Raw genomic sequence first — 19049 nt, forward strand, 5'->3', positions numbered from 1 at the left:
CTTTAAATTATTTTAAGATAAGTTCATGTACCTTCCGAAAACACAGAATCGGGAAGAAACGGTGAAAATAGAAAATGCTCTCATTTAATAGTACAGCTCCATTTCTAAATGAGAATAAATTTTGTTTTCCAGAAGGTCAACGCTTCTCGATACATAGCTCAGTAGAGGGCGCACTGTACAATTAATGTGCATAAAATCTTACCAAGGGACTGGCACGGTGCTAGAGCCTATATTTTAGGGGGGCTAGCAGAGGTGATCTAGTACGAAAATTTGGGACTCTCAATACTGTGTATATGAGAGTCCCAAAACTTAAGGTACTAAAAACATGCAATACAAAAAAATTAAACTTGACATCTGAAACAACCAGTCCAACAACTCTTCATTTCTGCATTAATCAACTGTCAGCCAACCTCGTCCCCAGTGCTTACTTTATTTCCAACCGCGTTTCCAATAGTAAACCCTGGATAGGAAACTTTCTTCCTGTATCCTGATTCGATACCGCAATTGGCTAGTAATGGATTATTATCGTGTACTTGGTGCTATTATTCACAACGTGCAGTACGTGTTTTCGCGATCATTCGTCCACGCCTTCTCGAAAATACTAATTTCCTTTCCAATTTGCTCATATTAATATGAAATATGATACTGCATGTTGTCTCGATAAGATCGTAACAGTTTGATTTCAAAAATCGTGTTTTCGTAACTCACGCCGTGCTCGCGCTGCTACGAATTGAGCTGTTTTTACCCCAGACACCGCATACAAAAACAAACGCTAATGTGTAACGCATATCCCGAGGCACCAGACTGTTCCTCATTTGCATACGTGTTCAAAAATCTTGCACATGCAAATGATCCAATACCAGGGTGAGAGAGCAGGTAGTGGTGGGCGCGTACTGCTCGACACCCTGGGGACGAGGTTGACTGTCAGCTGACTGTGACAAAAGAAATAATTAAGATATGTCCCCCCCCCCTCCCGTAAAACCGCGTCTGCCGAGGGACATCACTTCGCTGCGTTCCCTGCGTTTTGCTCTGAAATTTGAGCGGCATGGCCATCACATAACAGTAGATATCATGGGCGGCCAATCCGGGGGGGGGGGGGGATTTTGAGAAATCACCCATAACTTTTGGCTAAGGGACGCCAGTGGTGTTGTCTCCCTCCGTTGAATTTGCCCCAGTGCGTATAGATTTTAACACAAAAAGTGCATAAATGTGCACTCAAATAGCACATAATAGAGACATGTTTTGTTGAAAGCTGCCACAGTTGTGTATCGAAAAGAATGTGAATACATTTTAGCAAATTGTAATCCCTCCACTCCATTGAAAATAAAATAAGACTACTTCCGGGTCACCACAAATTTCTCTTACAGTCCGGTTTGATCCTTTATTTCTTTGGAGTAAAAACTTTCAAGACAAAGAGACATGCAAATCGTGGTTCCGAGGTATGGGCAATTCAGAATGCAAGTGCTTAGTAATTAAGGTGCGCCCTCAACTGGTATAAGAGCACAACATGCGTCCTGGCGAAGGCCCATTCACTTGCTGCAAACGTAGTTATTTTGTCACCCCTTATTTATAATAGCCCCCAGATCGCGATCGTGGGGACGGGGCAAAGGTTATGATTTAGAGGTGTCGGCATCCCATGTAGCAGTAGTTGTTCCTCTCATTTAGCTCGAATTCACAACCCTTCGTGGGCGGATCCAGGTTTCTGTCATTATAGATGCCGCGCCAATGGGGGAGGGGGGGGGCATTTGTAGTAGCACCATGTGACACAATCTCTTCTGAGAAGATGTGTGGTTCTGAAATAACCGGTCGGGTTGTAAACTCGACGTTCCGATCAGTAGGATGATGGTTTTCTTTTCCTGAAAACGATCGGAGCACACTGATCGGAACGAGTTCATTGAACCAACCGGTTCTTTTCAGAACCACTCATCTTCTCACAAGAGATTCTTCAACATACCAAAACCCCTCACCAATTTACACCGAGCCATGCAAAGAGGGTTGCTATGTTTTTGTGCATTATTTTCCCTTTGTTTGCGGTCCAAGACGGGGGTTTACCACCCCCCCCCCCCCCGAAAAAAGGACCCTATCTAAGTGCGCTCAGATTTCTAGTATTTACAAAATATATTGTTTCGGTAGGCGGAGCATTGCGGACAGCTGGTGTATCAACATGCTGGGATCAACGCCTGCATGTTCATTAATTCGCATAGGCACTTATGTGCTATGCGCAGGTGTTGACCCCGGTTCAACGATTCAACAAACTCAAAACAAAAACAAAACTAGCCGTCACCATCGACTCGGAGCGATGGGTCACGTGGGTGCGAGCCGCGAGCGAGCTGCTCTTTTTTATTAGCGTTGTGTCTTAATTCCCTTGTTGCAGTATCTGGCTTGGACGACTAGGAGGGGAATAGTGAGAAGCGTCACTCCAGCAAACACGCAATGGGATGTGCTGAAACTCCTCGTCCACACGTAAAGCCGACCTTGGATGTAAAAATGAATAAACATCATAATTATAATAACCAGTATGTATTGCTAAATGTAACATTAATCGCAGGGCCATCAATACTGATGGAACAACCTGAAGCCTTCAACACTATGGCTATAGCTTGACAAAAGAGCGAAGATGACATTTCAACTATTATGATCTACAGCAGTGAGGCCTATTACATTAAGTTTAAGAATGTAATAAATGCGTTAGGCACAATAAAAAAAAACATGTTTTTGACAAAAAGGAGGAAGAGGGGCTTTTTATTTTTATTTTTTATTTTTTTCAAGATGGCCGCCATTTTAAAATTTCCTGCAACCGTTGGTATTTCCACTGTTCAAAGACGCTTTTAAAATGAAAGACAAGTTGGACAAGAGAACTGAACATATTTACAGTGTCATTCAAAGTTGTTTTGGTATTGGTATTTATTTTACGATGAATTTGTGGACTTTTCCCGTGTTTTGTACTGCATTTTTCGAAAATAAAAAATAATAAAAATTCCAGGCGGCCTCCAAAAAGGAAGCGGGAGAAACATGTTTGTTTTTTTTTACTTCGCCTTATGGAGTTAAAGCTACAAGAAGAACATTGAAAGAGTTCGAACCTGCTACCAGTCCACCAAGCGCTCCAGCTACGCCGGTGAAGACACCTTGCCATCCTAGTAGACTAATAAACCGGTCATCCGTCGAAAGGGATCTTATCATGACGTCAATTCCTTGGTACAACACAGCGAAACCAACGCCAACTAGTCCCGTAAAAGCTAACTGCCCGATGAATGGTTTGATGAAAGCCTCTGCGATTAGCGATACACACACGAGGGCTGCCCCAGAACACGCCCAAAATGCCATGGGCGATTGGATGCCGAACTTCTGCAGGAGGGGTGGTACCAGCTTGCCGACCACGTTGCCCACCCCGAACGCAGTGGGAAGAAACGACGCCTGGATATTGCTCAGGCCCTGAAACTGCCCGTGCGGCACCATGAACACCAGCCAAGCATTGAAGGCAAACGTGGCTGTGAATCTCCCAGAAGTCAGCAGAATGAACCTCACATCTGCCAGCACTTTGAAGTCAATCGCTTCGATGAAGAGTTGACAACACCTCCCTGCCTTACTTTGACGACTGTTTTGGTAAGAGTGATTTCCCTCGTCGGTTGTATCGCATTCATCTTTCGCGTAATCAGTTCCACCTTGCTCCTGGCTGTTGTCCTCCTCATCACTGACCGAGACCTCTTGGTACTGATCAGTTTCTGGTAAAGAGGACGATGGATCCCGTTGCACTAACATAGCACACGGCACCAGATGAAACGAGATAGCTCCCAGTAAGAACATGGTTCCTCTCCAACCATAGGTGTCCAGAAGTACCTGGGTTATGGGCCCAAAGATCATCATACCAATAGGCTCACCCATCGTCGATATTCCAACGGCTAACGGGTATTTCTCTTTGAAGTAAGAGGCCATTACAGCCCAACTGATGTTCCAATGAAGCGAAGATCCGACACCTGTAAGAACAAAGATTAAAATAACTTAAATGCAAAAAAAACATAATAATTGTAAGCAAGTGGGGCGCTCTAATGATCATAAGTATTTCAGACGACTATTCACTGGAAGTCTACTGTGCATGGTTCCCCCATGGGCTGCGTTTAACCCATTCATTGACGTAAAACTTTAGGGTAATCCTACAAGATAGCACTGCTCGGTTTACAAGTTATAGACTGCAGTCAGTTAGTGAGTCGGTAAGTCAGGTAAAGAAGACCATAGGCTGGCCGTCAGTGGGACCATCACAAACTACATTTTGATAACCGTTGAAAGATGTCCATTACCTGAAAGTCCAACGGTGAACACGGATAAGAGAGGAACTGTGGTTGAGACTGACGTCAAGATGATGCCGGAGGTATACAGAAATCCACCGAATACCATCATAGCACGGGCGCCAAGCAGACGGGACAAAGCTCCCGCAACAGGTCCTAAGGGTACAAAACCAACATAATATATAATCAACGAACTTCAAAAATACTTTATATATAGTACAGAGAAAATCTGGACAATCGCTACGCCATTACTGACCGAAGCAATTCAGCACCATGGTGTACAGGACCGCAATCCAGCCGACAAACCACAGGTCGCTCTCAAGATCGTTTGTCATCGGAAGCAAGAGGACACTCAACGCTTTCAGATGAACAAACATGACAAAACAACTAGTAAACGTAACGGCCACCATGACCCAGCCCCATCTGTCGTTGTCGTAATGGTCAGTGGTAAATCTAGTAGAAGCCATTTTGGCAAATAATCCTGAGAAGATTGATTTTGCCTATTGCGTGTATTGAAAAGGTTATGGAATCACGCGGTGTACATTATAGGTGCCGTTATCAAAATGTTCTCAACCATGACTCTCACGAAGGTCTTTCTGCATCTCAGCCTTTGTTCAACTGAAGTAGCACTGACTCGGAGGATATAGGGCATTCACTGTGAATTATTCAAGGTTTTGTATAGTGCATTGGGGCAAATTGGGGTTTTGTATAGTGCATTGAGTACAAAGGAACGCCTTAAATATAAATTTTATTTTTACGAAGGAATTTATAATTTTCAGGCGGGTGTCGAGGACACGGTGATATATTCACATACGGTTACTGCAGATAATTCCGTCCATTCTCGATTTTTAAATGTTGAACAAAGCAACCACAGTACATGTATGCCGAGACTATAGTCCCACATGTTCCAGTGTAGGCTTTGCATGGGATATACATGTATGGGTGTCCCTGTCTTTTGATCGATTCGCGCTCGTCGCATCCGACAGGTTCGCAAATTCTTCTGCAGCAGTTTTATAATTTAACTCCAGTCGACACAATTTCAGTTCTAAAAAGTCATTTTTAAGACCGGAGCTGATAATTATACACAGCAGCAACCCAAGTGGCAATGACACAGCCAGGGAGACTTACTCTAGGTCTCGCTTCCCCCCCCCCCCAAAAAAAACCAACCCACCCATACAAACAAACAAACAGACAAACTCCCCATACAAACAAACAGACAAACTCCCTAACAAACAAACAGCAGCCCAAACCATTTTAAGTGTTGCTTATCCCACTCGGTGGGTGACGGGCCAAGTCATCCGCCCCTCCCCCCCCCCCCCACTCTTAAGAAGTGATCGACGCCCATGTGTACATGAGCCTCAGTCATCACATCAGCACTGCAAAAAATACCCATGCAAGAAAAGCAGGGAAAGTGCACAGTTTTCGGTTTTCGGTAAAGGTGACATCCATTCTTGGAAGTTTTTGCTGTGTTTGATAGGTTTGCTTTTTTCCTTTAATTGTGCACTCAAAAATTTTACAGCTTTCTGAAGTTACTAGAATTGGGGCTTATGCCTTTCTTTTATTGTCACACACTTGTCCATCATTCAGAAGACTGCATCGAACATAAAAATACAACATGTAATGGTTGCCTTTGTGAAACCTGTTGAAGATTTAAGATGTCATACATGAAATGACATTAAAATTACACTACCTGTTATTTAGTGTAACTCAAATTGGCTTGTTTCATTTTAAACAAATCTGCATCATTCAAGCCTGCATCAAGCCAAAAAACTTGTTATTCTCTTCTTTGGTGTACAGTTAAAAAAAAGTACTTTAAGCATTGTTGGTAAACAAAACAGTTGTAAACTAAATATGTATAGTATAAAAGTCTCCAGAAAACAACCAAATATAATAGAGATAACGTATGTACATGTTGCAAAGACAAAGGAAGTTGAACAGATCATCACCACAGTACACCAGATGTAATGGCACCCCTCAAAGGGATTTGGATTGTACTTGAACATGTAGGTGGTATATGTTGTGTGGTACATTCTGGACAGGTACTAGGAGAGGTGAGCTAAGTTCTACAACAGTATGTCAGAGCTCAGACAACGCTTGAGGGATGACCCTATTGATCTGAGCTGCAATGTTCTTTACGAGTACAGTCGAGTCTCGAACATCAGTCCCATTCATTGTGTACATAAATGCACAGTCGGGACCAAGGCTTTATGTTTGTTATAACCAGAATTTTGTATTAACAGAGTTTGTACTAACGAGAGTTGACTGTACTCATTTATCATACACTATTCCACTTCATATGTGTGGGCACTTTTGGGAGCTGATACTCAGAAAATGGCTCGAAGTTTGAAATTAAAATGCTTTCGCAGAGGACGCATCCGTTGGTGCTGACTTCTCCCTCGTTGCCATGTAAATAACATCCAGGGCCATGGCGAGTATCTTTCGTTCATCTCCATCTACTACTTTGACCATTTCATCTTCTTTTGGGTCATCCGAGCTGCCTACAATCCATGCCAAGAAGTTAAACAACTTCGTTGGGACGATACGACGGGCATCATCCACAGTAAGGTTCAAGGACGTTGGGGGCCATGGGTCGTGGTTAGATGGAATGCTGGCGATGTCTCTCTTAATGTCAAGGGCAGTTGAATAGCGGTCTCGCAAAATACCGACGCGGTTGCAGGTCCACATGTGGTCCCTACTGGACTTCCATGAAGGAGTGGATGACTGCTCATTGGCTTCCTGCATACCCGAGCTGGAATCAGAATCAGATTCCTCTTTCCTTACGGATTCTTTCAGAGTGGTCAAATCTTCAATAAGATCTTCTCTGGTCAAGCTGTCGGCATACACCAACTCGCAAATGTTCGTCGTCTTTGGTTTCAAGAAACACAGCTGCGGATATGACTTGATCAGTCTGTCCTTCAGGGACGATGTCCTGTATCCTGATGAATCCTGGTCCTCGACTTCCTGTACAGTTCTATCAAAGATTCTTTTCAGCTTGGTCATCCTGAAGACATTTTTGTCCTGAAAGAGAAGCCGATCAATGGTATCTGCACAGAAGACCTTGAAGGCTTTGTCATAGAGGGGCACTGGTGGTTCACTTCCTTCTGGGTTTTTAGGGATTGATGTGTATTCCATAAGGCAGGATCTGTGGTATTTCAGTCCGATCGCTACGCAGTCTTTATTTTCAATGTGAAGAAGCAAATCTTCATCTTTCTTCAGCCTTGCAGCGGTCAGAAGAGCACCACCATCAATTTGCTCACACACCGTGAGGGGTTCCTTCCGTCTTAAACCAGAGTGGTTATCCCTCTTGTTCTGAGTACCTTGGCAAATAACGCAGGTGTCCGACCAAAGGTGCGAAGATCTCGCCGTTCCCTCCTGGCTCAATCTCGACCCAAACCGAAGTAAAGGACTCCTCTCTGTGGCGGATGCAGAGCCTGAATGATCCTGACTTGCATTACCTAAATGGGAAGGAATGTACAGAAGGAAGAAAACAAATTCAGTCTAGATTCTAGAATTTAAACTTTGTCAATCATATTGATGTGAACTAACTGTAAGGAGAAACAAAAGCACACGCACCGGCGTAACTACATGTATAGGGTTGAACTTGGGGGGGGGGGGGCAACCTGGGGTGCACCAATTTTTCAAGGGGGACACTGATGGCAACTGATATATTGTTTTTGTGAAATTCAAGATTTGAAATAGGGCTGTGCCCCCTAGTTACACCATTCTATGTATAGGCCTACAGCCCCCCTGGGCATTTCACCAAAGAGCTAGAAAATAAATGGTCTGTTTACGGTACCCCCTGAAAAAAGTAAACGTAGGTAGGTGGAAACATTTTTGTTTTCATTTCAGCTCATGCATTTGTGTGTTCTTTTGCAATGTTTGAAACTCACTAACTATGTATGTGTACTAACCTACGGATTGCCTGATGATGTGCTTTGAACTCAGTGGTGCAAAGGAACATTAACAACAGAACCAAAACTCACAATTCGTGTTTGAAAACAAAAACAAGAAAGTAAATATAACTGTTTGCACAAGGTTATTCCGTTTGGAATATATTATGATAGCCCATCGGCGTCTGACTATTTGGCAGTAGGTAATTTGAAATGTATTGCGAGACAAAGAGCTTCCTGATTCTAAGTCAAGCTAGTGCCTACTGTGTGATCAGATCCCAAAGAAAACTAATGGACTAATTAATGGTCTAATGGACACCCACCTCTCTTCCGTTCTTCGTGTAAGTCGTTCAGGAGATCAGCGAAGCGAGCGACATCGGCCAGGGGGTTAACATGTGTGATTTTTCCGTTGACTTTGGTGGTCCAACTGATGTGGGCCCCATTGGCAAGACCGATGCTGCATCGGGGTACGTTGTGATTGAAGATCACTCCTCTAATCTGATTGGTCACCTGAGGTGCAATAATAAATACAATTGGTTGACAGGGACATATATGGAAATCAAAATGTAAAAGGACCCTTTGCAGCCATTGTGGCAGTGCAGTGCTTATGTTCTGCTTCTATATCCTGATACTAACATAAGCCTGTGTCAAAGCAACATTAAGAAGGGGGGAGTTAGGGAGAGAAGGGATATAAATACATCTGTTTTGACTCAATTGTATTGAAAAGGTTAACTGGAATGATTCACAACATACCACACATTTTTTGGAGGGGCCAATTTTGAAATTGACCGAGCAGACCACCTGTCCCGTTGGCGAAGTGGCCAATTCTAGGCTGCCAGTCTTCCAGCTAGCCTGGCCGGTTTCAATGCTGGTGTACTTGATGCTTCCTTGCACCGTACATAGCGTCTTATAGTTACCCACGTCGTTGGCCACTGTCGTTGGGTGGGGAGGACTATTACCTACAGAAAAAACAATTTCAAAATTGAAAAGTTTAGTGACAACACATTTTCGGTGTACAATGTTGTATTTCCATGTCATTTCACAATCAAGACAATGTTTTTGTTGGTTGTTTTGAGGTTTTACGAATAGAAACATTTTGAAATGTAATTGTAGGGAATGGGTATTTCTTCAACGACGTTGTCGAGGGGGTACCCATCCAAGAAGCTTATTGCCACGTGAGCTGCTTGCTGATACGTACCACCAGATGCATCAGATCTCGCTGTTTCCTCCTGGCTCGACTCGGTCTTAATTAAAGGACTCTTCTTTGTGGCAGATCCAGAGCCTGAATGATCCTGACTGGCCATACCTAATGGGAAGGAATGTACAAAAGGAAACTTTGTCAACCATATTGATGTGAACTCAATCGTAAGGAGAAAAAAGTTTATACAGCGGCGTAACTATAGGGTTAAACTTCTAGGGGGCACCTAGGGATGCACCAATTTTTCAAGGGAGGACACTGAAGGCAACTGAATGCCATGGTCCAGTAGAACTCAATGGTCCAGTAGAACCCCATGGTCCAGTAGAACCCCATGGTCCAGTAGAACCCCGTGGTCCAGTAGAACCCCGTGGTCCAGTAGAACCCCGTGGTCCAGTAGAACCCCGTGGTCCAGTAGAACCTCGTGGTCCAGTAGAACCCCATGGTCCAGTAGAACCCCATGGTCCAGTAGAACCCCATGGTCCAGTAGAACCCCATGATCCAGTAGAACCCCATGGTCCAGTAGAACCCCATGGTCCAGTAGAACCCCATGGTCCAGTAGAACCCCATGGTCCAGTGGTTACGGTGTTTGTCTGACACACCATGGTGCGTGGGTTCAAATCCTGCCTGAAATATGGTGTTTGTGCCCTTGGGTAAGACACTTAACTACAATTGCCTCTCTCCACCCAGGAGTATAAATGGGTACCCGTGAGGGTCAAGGACCGATTGAACGCTGAAATCTGCTGCTGCATGGTCTCATGGCCTGATGAACGGGATAATTGTAAAGGGCTTGGAGATCATTGATACGATGGAAAGCGCTATAATTATAAGAACTACAATTTTTATTGTACTGTTTTTGTGAAAGTCAAGATTTAAAATAGGGGAGGGGGGGGGGGGACACATGCCCCCTGCACCCCCTAGTTGCACCTGTGGGTACATGTAGGCCTACAGGCCCCTTGGGCATTTAACCACAGAGCTATAAGGAGTACTGTAATCACGAACGTCAATGTCTACCCTTTGGACACCCACCTCTCTTCCGTTCTTCGCGTAAGTCGTTCAGCAGATCAGCGAGGCGAGCGACATCAGCCGGGGGGTTAACACGTGTGATTTTTCCGTTGACTTTGGCGGTCCAACTGATGGTGGTCCCATTGGCAAGACCAATGCTGCATCGGGGTACATTGTGATTGAAGACCACTCCTCTAATCTGATTGGTCACCTGAGGTGCAATAATAAATACAATTGGTTGACAGGGACAAATATGTAGATAAAAATGTAAAATGACCCTTTGCAGCCATCGTGGTGGTGCTGTGTTTTTGTTCTGCAGAGTAACAAACAAGAGACTTGTTTTTCATTCTGCTACTAAATTGAAAAGACAACAGACATCTCCAAGATAACTACTTCTTGCAACAAGTCTATATCCTGATATTAACATAAGCCTGTGTCAAATTAATATTGAGAAAAGGGGATGGGGAGGAGTTAACTCTTTCGATGTCGTACGGCAAGCCGCTGGCAGCGGCTCGGTGACATCGCTGTGAATAAACAGGGTATCCCCATGACGTGTGCCTTATCTACATAATTTATATCGTATAACCTCTGACCCTAGTTCGAGCCGCTGCCAGCAGCTCTCCGTCTGGCCGGGGACTACTGCAGGTTATTGTGAGCAGTTTGTTTTCAGAGATACATTTAAAGATGGCAGCGTCCACATCGACACATGGCGGAATTTCCAGCGATTTATTACGTCCAAACATGAAAAAATCGGTAAATTAAGAAGGGACATAAATTTATACATCTGTTTATGAACGTAAGTAGATGACATATTTATCGGGTACCAATAATTTATGTCAAAATTCAAAGTAACTGATGAAGATAACGAAAGCTTTTTCCAGACTACAATGGTGCCAATGTTGGTACAGCTTTCTCTGATGAGTGACGTGACCCACTGTTTGGGTCTTGGGGACTTGTCCTCCAATATGTGTCCATGATGTGCTCATCATAGCAAGAACAAGGTTTTGCTCCATATATTACCACGGTGAGCCTGTGTGGCACATACATGTAGGTCGCGAATGGACAGCTACGATTGAGCAAATTTGGCTCAACGGTATTGAAGGGTTAACTTGAAGGCTTCACAACATACCACAATTTTTTTGGAGGGGCCATTGTCGAAATTGACCAAGCAGACCACCTGTCCCGTTGGCGTAGTGGCCAATTCTAGGCTGCCAGTCTTCCAGCTAATCAGGCCAGTCTCAATACTGGTGTACATGATGCTTCCTCGCACCGTACATAGAGTCTCATAGTTACCCACGTCGTTGGCCATTGGCGTGGGGTTTGGGAGACTATTATTATAACCTACATAAAAATAAAAAAAAGTTAAGTGACCACCTTTACATATTGATTAGTTATTTCGCAAACAATGAAAAAGAAGCTTTTGGATGTCATGTGAAAATTGCCCCGTAATACCTATATTAAAATCATCGTCCAAAATTGTCATGTCGAAAAAATTCCCATATCTGGCCATCACTTGTCACCCTGTGCATAATTCAGCACAAACCCTAGTATGAGACTGATCAAAAAATTTCTTCTCAGTAAATACTTCAATATTTTCCCTGCTAAAATTGACTTTTAACATGTTTAAGGACATATCACTTTCTGATGGCTGATACTTGATAGGTCACTGAAGGGCAGAATTAGTGATGGCCAGATATGGGAATCTTGCCGTAATGTCCAGTGATGTACAAACCACATGTTGCATTGTTTTAAACTAACTATCGATACATCATCATTCATGCACTGCATCAGTGAGGCGCTACCTTGTGTCTGTGACTGCTCAGCCGGTGTGACGGGAGGCATTTCGGTTGTCTGGTTTTGTTGTTTTTGGTCTTGTCTCTCTAGGCCTATATCGATCACTGCGCTCCTGTCATGCCTGTCCAATGAATAAGAGGTGAAAGAAGTGTAGCATTGGCGATGAAAGCCAGCGTTTACAGGAATGGGCATTTCCTCAACAACGACGCCGAGGGGGTACCCATCAAGGAAAGCTCTGGCCACGCGGGCTGCTTCCCGGTGCCATACAGGAAGGAATAGATACGAAGCACCGGGTGCAGATACGGTCTTCCACACCTGCACACTTCGTAGAAAGTCTGCCCAAGATTTATCACTGGCTGGTCGTATGTCTCCTTCACACATACCATCACGATACATGTGTGCATAACACTTAAGTTGTATACTATTCATCTTCGAATTAGGCCTACTGGCAAAGTGGCATCACACCGTCTTCATCGTCTGTCAGTGAGTGTCAAAATAAATCGCGCGCGAACGTTATATATGTACGTGACTAGCGATCGCGAGCAAGCGGAGATCCATATAGGACGCCCTCTCTTGCGAACATAATTTGTTCGCACAGAGTGGGTATGGAACGCCTTAGAAACAATTTTTGATTTTATACTTTGACGAAGGGAAGCGGACAATTTTCAGGAGGAACTCTCAGGATTATATTTTTATTTAGTTTTACCCATCACTGTTATACGACTATGAATTAAAATTAGTGAGGATGATACCCTAACGTTAGCAGTAAATTCACCGTTAAAATTTTTTTAGATTGTCGTTCCGCTAGTCCCCCACCCCACAAAACCCCACAATATTTACTGCTGACCCCGGCTCAGTGGGGTCATCATATATTTTACCGTTATCTCCGCCCAAGGAGGTTATACTTTCATCGGATTTGGGTAGTTTGTTGGTTGGTCTCCCCTTATTCAAAAAGTTATGGACGGATTTGCATAAAAGAAATGTGGGGGTTGTACTTGGTGCAAGTACTAAGTGCTCCGGAGGCTGGGTCCAGGATTTGTTTTTAGGTTTCTCCACTCCGTTATATATGTTTTTTGGTCGTCGTCTCTGCTGCGTATCCAAAGCAAGAGGAATCTTCAAACATAAAAGAAATATATCTATATTCTATTTTTGTTCAAATTCGAAGCACAACCCAACCATCGGATTGAAAAGATATGTCATAAAAAATGACATGCCAGAAATAATGCCACTTCCCCAAGACTAAGACAAAAATTGAAAATGAATATATGAAAAATACATCTAAATCCCTTCAGTGCTAATTACCGCACGAATTGGTGAAGACTTGCTGTGCAAGCAGGGTCTTCAGTCCTTCCGTTGGTCCTCCTCCATGCTTCCTGTTTGAATTAAGCACCCACCAAGGGTGTTGTCTTTCTCAATCATGTACTTTAACGGCATTCCAATGGACATTATTCAACACAACAGTTTACAGGATTATTTCGCACAAGTTTTAAAGATATGCATGATGAACATCTTTACGCCACTACTTCTCCAAGGTAATTCCTTTGTCTTTATACAAAATATAATAAGCAACCTTAATATGGTTGTGATGCAGCAAAGCTCAAGGCAATGCCATTGATTTGACATTGATTTCCGTTGATATGATATCATCTCAGAGGCCTGGGGTCCGTCTTCATCTGATTCTTCAGTTTGTATTATTTAAATAAAATCCAAAACGTTAAACCTTAACTTTTTTCATAGTCAACTGGCGTTATTACTGACAGTGCACAAGGCATTGTTAGGATAACATTGGTAAAAATAAATAACTTTCCTTCCCTCCCCGATTCCCAAAGTTCCTATTTGTCATGCAAGCTGCTATTTCCTCACTTTTTGCAGTACGCTAAGCTCCTTAAATATTTGTGTTATTATTATCATATTTTACTACCACCTGCTCTCTATACACTTTAATGTGTTTATATTTTATTTGACTTCATAGCTTTGCCTCAATCTTTTTCTTTAATAAGGAAACCTCATCTAGTTTTTCTGAACTTCAAATTTAAAACTTCTGATATACATTTTTGTATTATTTTCCAGTTATTGTGTTATTAGAAAAGCTGTCTTTAATGTGTTTTATTCAGTACATATTTATCTTTATATTTTTAAGAGCTCCGTAGTAGCTATGAGTTGATTACTCATTTTTTTTTTTTTTTTTTTTTTTTGTCACGGAAGGTATTCTTTCATTCATTTTTAATGAAATAATTAACCGATTTGGTACCGGACATATCGTCAACCAGTGAATCATATCTGGATGACGATATCCCATACAAGATATCATCAACCCGAGAAATACTTTGCTTTCTCGAGAAGACGACATCTTGCCTAATAGATATCACCAATCCGAGATGAAATATTATCTCGGAAAGACGATCTAACCTACACGACATCATCAACCAGAGATATACTTTTTCTCGAGAAGATGACATCTGACCAACACGATTTCTTCAACCCGAGATATGTTTTTTTTCTTGGGAAGAGGATATTTCACCTACAAGATATCATCGACCAGAGATTTTGTTCTCGAGAAGACGACATCTCACCCTATAAACAAGATATCACCAACTCGTGATGACACATTATCTCGGGAAGACGATGTTTAATTTACAATATATCATCAACCCGGGAACCATTTTTTTTCTCGGAAAGACGGCATCTCACCTGCAAGATATCACCAACCCGTCTTTCTCGGGAAGACGATAGCATACCTACAATAATTACATCGCGAAAACTACCCCAAAGATGTCCTCATATTTAACAAATGACTGATGCTCATCAGCCCATGTAGCCTTAGAGCTCAGTGACGCGTGTCTACTTCAAAAACCAAAATTGATGTTTAAAAAGAAATTATTTTTTTCTGATTTGATAACATTGTTTTTTTCCCATTAGAATGCCTCGATACAGATTTTTAATTGACTACTGTTAATTACATTTTAATAACGATTTGCCCGATGATTTGCCCGATGATTGTTACTGTGCCTCGAAAAAGTAGTTTGTGGAACTTTGTAATTGTTTTGTTAACAGATTTTTAGAAGTTAGTTTTTACACCATGGCTGTGCCAGGTCAAGCTCTCTTACGCTGCTGCTGGTGTGCTCGGCTGCCTAGGCGCGCCATGTGCCTATACCCCCACCCTCCCCGCCTTCATCCCACACCTTAACCTGAATCGTAATAGTTCATTTGATACAATCATAACTTTGCCTTATTTGCCTCCTTCAAACGTCGAATTTTGCTTGTCTCGATCTCACAGCAGGTCTTCTTCAATTCTTTTGAGCTTCAAATAACTCTGTCGGCAATCTATTCAAATCTAAATTCATACAATCATAATCAAAATAATTTAGCTCTCAATATTTTTCTTCTGCTGTCCTCTTGAACTTATAATAGCATTTATAATATACAAAATACCCTAAAGCTAATGGTGTAAAGATCGCTGTTTTGAGCAATTTATACATATTTGAGATCCGTGGATATACATTGTCCATAAAATGATTTTGGTCCATTGGAATGCCGCCCTATAATACTCTAAATAGTGTGCTTGCATTAAATAATTTCAGGTTTACGATAAAATCCGTTGGCTCATTTGTTAACCTCTCGAATTCATGGTGTTCAGCTTTTTCATTTCAGTTAAAATAATTAAATAAAAGCTCGGAACTATTTGTTCTGGTACATTTTCAACCAGTAATTTTAATACAATTATAAGAAACAGGCAAACCAAATTCCAAGGAACCCTCCTTTCTTTACGAAAATCTACACATGTTTACTCCAACTTTTAGTAAACCCCTAAAAGCCCCTGCCTTGTTGGACTAGCTTTGAAAGTTTAGCAAAGATGGTGCACCTGGCCGCACACCGCGCGCGGCCTTTCAACTTTTCGGCTAATAAGAATCATCGGAGTCTATGAACACGCCCATACTGCGCCAGCCACGAGGGGCCCACGTGCACTCGCTCTCGATTTTGCTTTTGAAACAATGCGTGGCATGAATGCAACAAAAGGCATGTACAGGTACATGTATATATTTTTGACGCACAAATTGGCAGGTATTCACATGCAAATTACTCTAAATCCTGAGGGCTTTCGCCTACAGGAATGGCATTTCAACGTACAATATTCAGTAATGCAAAAAACAAAATTGAGCATCTTTCTCAGTTGTTGTAGACTAGGCTGACATGTTGTGATTTTAAACAACATTGCAGGGAGTGAAATGCCAAACAGAAGGTCCCGTGGTCATGATGGTGAACATGCCACAACTCAAAAAGGTTCGGAGTGCGGCTCTGGATATGCTGTAGCCCCCTCTATGGCGTGCCTCGGATGACACTAGACTATTGGGCCGAAGCCAGATCAGGGGCATTTTTACCAATATCTCATGCGATTCTCTTAAAAGATTTTCACGTAAATAGGACTAGGAAATCCGTCTCAAGATGTTGAGTTTGGGGCGAACATCATTTAAAAAAGAGAACAAACTTCGTCCAAATGATATTGGCACAGTCTATGTAGAGTCACCCCTGGAGCGATGTCGGCATTTGGAAACGTCATATTTGTTACGTCCGGTCCTCAATGGTACCCGTCATGCAATAACGCTTTCGAACAATATCTGAATGTTTACCAGTTATACTACATGCAAACTTGAATGGCGCGCCGGCCGGGACAGCTGTTCGCTACACGGCCGAAAATCAGATTTTCTCTCATAATCTGCTGTAGAGAGCATTGGAAATCGCTCGGATTTTCAGGTTTAAAGGAAACTGGATTTCATACCCTACCTCGACCTAGCTGTCGTGGGAGCTGGCATGTGTCAGTAGCGTTGAAATCGCTTAGATTTGTGTGAACCAAAATATTCACAAATTGCACGTAGGCCTATGGACGGTGCATTTGCAGCCGACAACCAACCAGACAGCATCGTGAACATAGACAGGCTAGGCGGAGCTGATGAGGGCCCTACATGTATGTGCGCTGATTGAGGTAGCGAATTTGTAGCGGTTTATTTTACAACCTTCAGTTCTAATTCTATGGGAATCATCACAATAGCTGCTTTGCATCATGGAGGGAAATGTGTAAGTTGACATGAATATTAACTGTTTGTCTTGACTTTTTATTTAAGCATTAATTTAAGAATAAGATGTTTATTTTTTTTGCAAACAATCAAAAACATTGCACGGCTATTCTGTTCACTAACCAAAAAAAACAACAGTGCCAGTGTATATTAGTTTACATTATTACAAATATTATTATTTATTACTAGCCTATGCTTTATTAGACCGTGAACCAGTTCCTGGTATTTTGTTCGTTCTTGTACCAGGACTTCCCAGCTAGACCGGTAAAAACATAGGCCTATCCACGCTTTGTTAACAATCTCTGGACTTTTGACGTGTTTTAAATCCTGGTTGGAGACCTTCCACTTATCCAAGACGTTCCAGTGGCATAGGATCTGTCATTCCAAAGAAATTCTAGAATTAAAAAGCACCTCTCATCAGCTTACGAGAGGTGCCTTCTAATTCTAGAAGTAATTGTGGATGCAATTCAGGACATAATTTGTCCGTGGGCACCAGGGGAACTCTATTTTTACACCACCTTCAGTGATTGCTTTGTTGCAGATGATACAATTTCACTACTTTGTGTATATTTTTGATAAATTTGTGATAAATCCTACATTTACTTTGAACAACTTTTCTGTCATTAAATTGGTAGGAACTTTTCCAGATTATTGCAACTGATCTATTACGCGGCTTTAACAAATTAGGGAATGATTTTCACTCTCAGTCCAAAATTCATAATTTTTTTTCAATATAATATTTAAAACAAAAAATCTCCATCATTGATAGTCTGAGTAACTTGGACCCAACTTATTGTCTTTTTAACATTCGGACATGGTCTGGCGATAGTAGGGTCCAAGCTAAACCGCTGCCATCGCTCCACACAATTCTGTTCTCGACCCAAAAAGCCAACATTGCCCAACATTCTCCGTATCCCATCGGACTACAATCATCCCATCGGACATCATCCCATTGGACTACATCATTGATACATTTTGTTGGAAAAATGTTGGAAAAAAAAGAAAGAATTAAATCAGGATACTGCTGCATTTTTTTTTTCATTCGTCAAAGGAATATACACCAGAGTCAACCATTCTTGGGAAACCCCAAACCTAATCCTTATCATACGGTAGTTTTCTGCCTAATAGTGGAATTCCAAGTCGTAAACAATAAGATATATTCTAAGGTGCAGGGTGTGTTGGTACTACACACATGTACTTTCAAGGTTTATACAACTTATTCAAAGTGCACTCTGGTTGATGATATGATATTGGAGTACTTTTATGTATGTTACATACATTGTACATGACCATGAAGCATCTGTTCTTTGCAAAGTGTTTGCTTGGATTTGTGTTTGGGGTGTGTGGGATTCTAGTTCCCTAGGGGTGGGGCGGGGGAGTCTTCACAAAATCTGATTCTACATGAATACCGACCGGTAGGCTGTCTATAAAGTTCCACATAACAATGGGGCTGACCACTGCTGATTCTGTGGTAAAAATGCTGCAAAATTATACACCATTGTCAAGCTTATTCACACATTGCATTTGCCTTGGGAAACGACAAGCTAGTACATGTGCAGATGCCCCCCCCCCCCCAAAGAAAGCCACACAAACATATCTCCAGGCTACCTACCGACCCTTGATTTCTTCCTTTGTTTGGACAATGTTACCTGCAAATATGGCATTAAAAAGGAAATTATTTAATTATGTTATATATCTTTATATATATCGTTTTGGGTTGGGGGAGGAGGGGAATTTCCAGTGTCTACATTCCAACATGTTCAAGTCAGTCTGCACCTCCTTTTTTTTGTTTTTCAAGAAGACTGACTTT

General features: G+C 42.1%; 3 protein-coding genes across 6 annotated transcripts in view; 1 reads left to right on the top strand and 2 right to left on the bottom strand.

Moving 5' to 3' along the window:
- Positions 1 to 1355: 1355 nt before the first annotated feature.
- LOC119740290 (monocarboxylate transporter 3-like) lies at positions 1356 to 5411 on the bottom strand. The gene is made up of 4 exons (XM_038215554.1): positions 4540 to 5411; positions 4296 to 4439; positions 3081 to 3974; positions 1356 to 2474 (listed from the first exon to the last, which is right to left on the bottom strand). Exons 1-4 carry the CDS (start codon positions 4748 to 4750, stop codon positions 2344 to 2346), a joined length of 1380 nt encoding a protein of 459 aa, XP_038071482.1. The 5' UTR covers positions 4751 to 5411; the 3' UTR covers positions 1356 to 2343.
- A 401-nt stretch (positions 5412 to 5812) lies between these two features.
- Positions 5813 to 12673, bottom strand: LOC119741498. Of its 3 annotated transcripts, none has more exons than XR_005272738.1 (8): positions 12176 to 12673; positions 11503 to 11714; positions 10398 to 10584; positions 9372 to 9479; positions 8927 to 9132; positions 8497 to 8683; positions 6552 to 7738; positions 5813 to 6425 (listed from the first exon to the last, which is right to left on the bottom strand). XR_005272738.1 is itself a non-coding variant. In XM_038217274.1 (8 exons), the coding sequence occupies exons 1-8, from the start codon at positions 12594 to 12596 to the stop codon at positions 6633 to 6635; spliced, it is 2391 nt and encodes a 796-aa protein (XP_038073202.1). In that variant the 5' UTR covers positions 12597 to 12673; the 3' UTR covers positions 5813 to 6632. The 3 variants fall into 3 exon arrangements, 2 of the variants coding, with proteins under 2 accessions (XP_038073202.1, XP_038073201.1); XM_038217274.1 differs by having other exon boundaries at positions 5813 to 7738; positions 12176 to 12223; positions 12260 to 12673; XM_038217273.1 differs by having other exon boundaries at positions 5813 to 7738.
- Positions 12674 to 16804: 4131 nt separating this feature from the next.
- Positions 16805 to 19049, top strand: part of LOC119740929 (alsin-like) — a 50784-nt gene continuing 48539 nt past the window's right edge. For both annotated transcript variants that reach the window (XM_038216418.1, XM_038216420.1), the window contains exon 1: positions 16805 to 17240. In XM_038216418.1, coding sequence (XP_038072346.1) covers positions 17227 to 17240 — 14 coding nt within the window. In that variant the 5' untranslated portion in view covers positions 16805 to 17226. The remainder of the gene's footprint in view (positions 17241 to 19049) is intronic.

This window comes from Patiria miniata, unplaced genomic scaffold (assembly GCF_015706575.1).
Source record: "Patiria miniata isolate m_02_andy unplaced genomic scaffold, ASM1570657v1 HiC_scaffold_5, whole genome shotgun sequence".
NCBI classification, from domain to species: Eukaryota; Metazoa; Echinodermata; class Asteroidea; order Valvatida; family Asterinidae; genus Patiria; species Patiria miniata.